Source organism: Taurulus bubalis (genome assembly GCF_910589615.1).
Source record: "Taurulus bubalis genome assembly, chromosome: 18".
NCBI classification, from domain to species: domain Eukaryota; kingdom Metazoa; phylum Chordata; class Actinopteri; order Perciformes; family Cottidae; genus Taurulus; species Taurulus bubalis.
This window is the reverse complement of record NC_136606.1, coordinates 12,724,255-12,730,254: the sequence shown is the minus strand read 5'-3', so window position 1 is coordinate 12,730,254 and position 6,000 is coordinate 12,724,255. Positions and strand designations below refer to the sequence as shown.

The 6,000-nt window shown below is 42.4% G+C and overlaps 1 protein-coding gene across 1 annotated transcript in view; it reads left to right on the top strand.

Moving 5' to 3' along the window:
- Positions 1–1,256: 1,256 nt before the first annotated feature.
- cntnap2a (contactin associated protein 2a) overlaps positions 1,257–6,000 on the top strand; it is a gene marked incomplete at both ends in the record, with an annotated part of 347,422 nt that continues 342,678 nt past the window's right edge. Inside the window, one exon of the mRNA XM_079234339.1 lies at positions 1,257–1,359. Coding sequence (XP_079090465.1) covers positions 1,257–1,359 — 103 coding nt within the window. The remainder of the gene's footprint in view (positions 1,360–6,000) is intronic.

The window sequence follows — 6,000 nt, the reverse complement described above, 5'->3', positions numbered from 1 at the left end:
CAATAATGATTACACCAATGTGTAATGATGGCAGAAATGTTACACAGCCAAATTGTGTTCAATACTTAAAGATTTCCTATCTTGCAAACATCGGATGCCTGTCACATTTAACACTGATAGAGCTAAATAACAAGTGTGATGTATTTTGCTGAGTCAAATCCAGCCCTGAATCCTTCCATTTTCAATAAAACTGATGTGCCTACTCAAGTAAAATAAAAGTTTATAATCGCCAACAGATGTCTCTTGTGGCTAGACTTTTCAATAAATATGTAATAATTTCTCCTTTATAGTTATATTTTTGTGTTGTGTACAATAACTATACACCCTGTTCTCTGCTACCCTGGAACAAGCCAGGACATTAAGTAATGTAACTAATATGATCCTATTTATACCTAGCATACCACTGACACATTGCCAAAGTTATGTGGGAATTGCAACTACCTACTACAATTGGCAAGGACTGTTTGTTAATAAATCCACCTGTCATTACTTATCCTACTCGCCCAAAAAAGCATTTTGATAACTAAAGCCGGTAAATAAGAGAAGGAAATAAGGAGAGACCTATGTCTGCAGGCTGTGTGCATTTGTGTTAGAGCTTTTGTTGCACAAGGCTACCACCATCCAGAGAAGGAGGGGGGCACTGTCTGGCTATAAAAAACGGAAAGACATTAGAGAGGGAGACAGCCACGAGCCAGTAAGACTGAGATAAGTTCAGTTCAGCACCGCGGACAGCGCACCGGAGCGTTAGAGAGCCGAAATCAGTTCAGTGGATTTGAGTTGCGCACAGTCATGCCTCCTTGAACTGCCGGAGCCATACTGTACACTATAGTCGTACTTAGTCAGTGCTCGCCCTGTGCTTGTGGACAAGGCTGTTGTTTGTTTTTCGGGAATCGCTAAATAAGGAGGCAAGAGAGCTTCAGAGAGAAGTGCGTTGCATGCGCTTGCAAGCACAGGCCAGCCTGTTAGTCGGCGCGATCCTTACATCATCTCTTTATTGGAGAGAGAGAGAGAGAGAGAGAGAGAGAGAGAGAGAGAGAGAGAGAGAGAGAGAGAGAGAAAGAGAGAGAGAGGGATGAGAGTGAGAGAGGGATGAGAGTGAGAGAGTGTGAGAGAGTCAGTGCAGCTAGGCTCCTCTTCGCCAGTCCTCAACTACCAAGCGAGTCTGACGGACCGACTGGCGTCACCACCACCCTGCTGCTTGTGCTGAGTGTTTCCTCTCCCTCTCCCACACTGCTGCGTCCGCACCGGCCGTGAAGATGCACCGGCACCGTCCTGTCCAGGGATTGACGTTGCTACTGTCGGTGGCTTTGTGGATTTTCAGCCACGTCAAATGTGTGCACGGAGCTTTGCCAACAACCCGTAAGTTGTTATTCTTTATTGTTTGGGGGGATGTGTCTCCCAGCACCGAACGGGTGAGTCTGGATATGGGTGGGAAGCAGACTCACTGGTCTAGCCGGTCTCTGGAGCAGACCAGCAGAGGCGGGAAGGAGCGCTCACCGGCGGGGCTGCAGGTGTATCCCCACGGTGCTGTCAGCCGGGGCACCCTGGAGCTAACGAGCCAGGGCTGCACCGGGGAAAGGGCGAGGGAGCGGGCTTACCTTCTGACTTTAGATCTACACGTGTTAAGTCATGGGGATTTCTCCTCTATTGATTTTAGCGCCCGGGATTTTATGACCGACGGGTGATTTTTGACCACGGGTTCATTTCAAGTGTGCCAGTTAAAGGTTTGCTGTCTTTTTTGTGCCGGCTCAACCCTGGGGCATGAGTGCATTTGAGCGAACAGTTTGAAACCATTTCACAAATGGCTATTTGTTCGGCCAACCCTGTTAGAGTTTTACTGGATTAACATTACGTCACTGTATTTGCTTTCAGACTATTACATTGGATTTGGCTCAAATCAATCCAAATGAATCTCCAAATGTGTCGGATGGAGTTGGTCTCGGGCTTTATGGAAGATGATCTTTACTGTCAGTGACACCGCGGCACATTGGAGATGTCTAACTTCAAGCCTTCATGCTTGTGTCTAAATCAGGTTGTTCATGAAGTTTCAGTGCAATTTTAATTTTGATTAGTCTCTCCACTATTAGCAGGTCTGGGTCTACTTGAGCCAAGTTTATTTTTCAGCAAATGGTCACTGGAAAAGTTATCCTACTTTAAATACAAAGGATGGATCTCTTTTGCATGGTTAATGTTTGCGTATCAATCATTAACAACCTGTAATTTTAGTATCGAGAGTTTGTATAGAAATCCGACGACCTGAAATTGCACAATATTTGCACAATAAATTGCACACGATTTTTTCATTGACATCTTCCTCAGGAATTTACTGCCTTTAGGTGTGTAGCCTATGCTTTATTATGCACACCTATTGGTATGGTATTCCCAGAGGTATGTTTGTGAACTTATCGTGTGTTATCTTTGGTCGTGTTCATCTTAAAATAACCAATTATGTTTGGTTCTGTAATTTCCAATCGTTCGGTGTCATTCCGATGTCGCTGACGGTGACTGAGTCGGTGTGACTGTGTGACTGATTCCCCCGGTGATCGCCAGGGCTTCTCGGGTCCCGGATGAATGTATCCGGGGACGCGCCTCATTAATCATCCCGTCAGACAGACAACAGCGGTGAGACTGTTTGCGCGTGCCTGCACATATGTCTGCGTGTGCGCGTCAGCGAATGTTACCGAGGAGAAAAGAGAGACGTAGAGTTAGAGGAGATGGGCTGTGCGTTTTTATTTCTCAAAGCGGTTGCGACCTCACAGTGAATATGAGTCACAGCAACAACACTTTATTTATAAAACTGGATTGATCCCTTTATGGAAATCCTCCATCATCTTGCTCACGTCAATCGGCGGGTCTGACCGGGTCAGCGGCAGTGTCCCCGGAGAAAGAGATCCAGGGTCTTTCTAAAGAAAATAAAAAGCTGTGGGCTTGAACAAGCTTAAGTTCACGATGAATGGCATATAAAGTATTTGGACCTGTGGAATCGTTCAAAAAAAAAGTCTACACAAATGATTTCTTATCATATGCACATTGTATACACCCATAAATAGCCTGTGCTTTGTTTTTAATAATCAAGCTACTAGACAAAATTATGAGCTGACAAGTGAAGATACACAAATAATTAAGAAAAAGTCACTTTAAACTTAGCATGATGTACATTATCCTATACATAGTATGCATATACCACATCCACATGTTTTTTTTGTAAATATAATACCTTCAAACACGTCAGCATCTTGCATATTGATATATGTGGCATTGCACAATATAAGACAAAAGTACAAGACAACAGGAATATCAAAGTGCGGAGAAGGATCAGGGTAGGATTTGCAAGATTCAAGCGGGTGTGATGAGAGAGAGCGACAGAGAGAGAGCGACAGAGAGAAAGTCATACGAACAGCAAGTTAAATCGGACCAGCAGTTCCACCGCTGAGCTTAAATCTGAGTGCTGACTTTATCCCTCCTCAGGGACTAGATGTGCAACACTTGGGGGAATAGACAATGTCATTGTGACCAATGGTCTGAGGCATGGACTAAAACAGATTAACATTGCCATCCTATCGAGGCAAACACACTCAGACTAAAAGTCAATGGGCTGGTTGAATCACTGACTGTGTGAAGTTTACCACGTGCACACTAAAAATCTGCTTCTATGAGGTATTTTCCCTAAAAGTTTTAAAAGAAAGAGATCAATCAGGAGATATTTATTTTATTTGTCTGTGGATGTATGTATGTTAATGAATATGTTTTTCTGCATTTCTGGTTTCCCAATTGATTGTTCAATAATAATCGAGGAATTTTCTCCTATGCAAACTTCGCCTCAAGCGTCTGTCAGTTTTATGTTGCATTCCATTATCACTTAATTGACTAGCACAGCGCTATCAACTCTCACATCTATTGCACAGACACATTCAGGCAGAAATACAAACTCGCATTATGCACAGAGGTGCATACACAATCACAGGCACTCACATAACGGAACAAAAGCAAATTGCGTTTGTCCTTGCTGTGCTTCAGCTGTATGTTCTAATTATGCATGTGCAATATACTTCAAGTATACAGTCACACGGTATTACACATATATTTGGTCCAGTCGTTCAGTATTCATCAATGTTAAGTTTACTTTAAATATATCATCTAATCAGCCTTGAACCCTTCTGCCCATTGCAGCATTGCTATTCATCATTCCCCGCATAAAGGACGGGGTTTACGTTGTAAACACTGTCAGCACCAGTGTGAAAAGTCAAGGAGTTGGTGACACTGTGGGTGGCTTAATGGGATGCCCCGAGAGCCTGTCTGTTATAGAATCAGATTAGCCTTTTCTCATTTCATTAAGCATGCCAGGCCATTTGACATAAACATCAGTCTGGCTGCACCTCCAGGGCCACACAGGGCAAGACAAGACAAGGGTTTATTGTTATTCAATATAATTCATTATAAAACAAAAAGTATTCAATTAGATTATGTTGTAAACACAAATGTTCTTGTTTGAGTTTGAAGCATTAATAGTTCATTCCATTATATTTGACTAAGGCCCTGGCTAAGTGGTGCACATTTAGTCTCTGTATCAAAGTGGCTAATTTTAACATGTGACTGGTTGTCCAGAGCAAACAAAAGAATAATATGGCATGTCCTCACACTCCTTCCACAGTAACTTTGGTGAAAGAAGCTTTCTACTGTCAACAAATGAGTCACTGTGACCAGCACACTAGTAAACCTGATGCCAGTTGTGCAGCCCTGCATCTTGTCTGTGTGCGTGTGTGTGTGTGTGTGTGTGTGTGTGTGTGTGTGTGTGTGTGTGTGTGTGTGTGTGTGTGTGTGTGTGTGTGTGTGTGTGTGTGTGTGTGTTAGTGATGGCTCCCAGTAGGAGGTGGTAATAATAAGATTAGAGCTGGAGGAAACAGACTGGTTTGTCTCAGATTAGATCATCTCAATACTTGGTGTTTAGCTTTGTGTAGCCTTGTGCATTTATGTGTGCACACCTGCCTGTGTTTTGGGTGTGTGTGTGTTTGTCCACATTGGTATGTTTATAATAAATTGTATGAAACAAGGTTGAGTTTTCAATTGCCATTGTTCTCATCTGCCCTCTGTCTGTATTGCCCTCCTCCTACTTTTTTTAATTCATTACTCCTTTGTACTCCCTCTATTTTCCTGCCATTTTGTCTTATCCCTAACTATCCCTGATGATTCATTCAGTTATTTCCCCCTCTCGCCACCTGCCCTTTTGCTTGCCCCCAACTATCTCTAGCTCTCTATCTCTACTTGGCTCTCATCAAAGGTTTTATCATCCGGCCATAATCACAATGTTTTCATCCACCCAGTCTCTCGCCTCACAATCTGTCCGCTTCTCGTTCCCGTCCTGATTATTAATATGATTGATAAAAAGTCCCCACTAGCCACTTTTCAAGGGAGTAGTGTGACGCATCTGCTTGTGCATGCTCATGCAAACTCTCAAAACAGCACCAACTCTGTGTCCACAGCACCAACCAGACTGACATGGATTTCAGCCAAACACACACAGAGACACTGTGTTCTCTTCTTTCAGTCTCATCAGCTCTCAAACTTTTCTGGCCCTATCAAAGTATGAATATTTGATCACACTTAAACATTAATTCATGACAATGCTTTTGAGACACAAATGCTTGACCTATCATCCACCGCTTTCCAAAAAGCACTTTATTTTCTTAATATAATGAATCAGAATTGCTTCATTTCCCAGCAGTCCATAATATATGAATATGAATTTTGTCAATTTTGTCTTGTCAAGGATATCTTAACAACTTCCATACACATCATGATGTTATACACAAGTTTACTGATAAGCCTTCATTTCAAAATATGTATTTAAACATGTTCAATGTCAATATATCGCTAAAACATTCTCCCATGTACATAGAGGCTGTTTGCTGATTTTCTGTATAATTTCATACATCACAAGCATAGCAAACATCTAATAGTAAGAAACAATTGTCAGAGCCAGAGAACCATGACTGTTTTCTT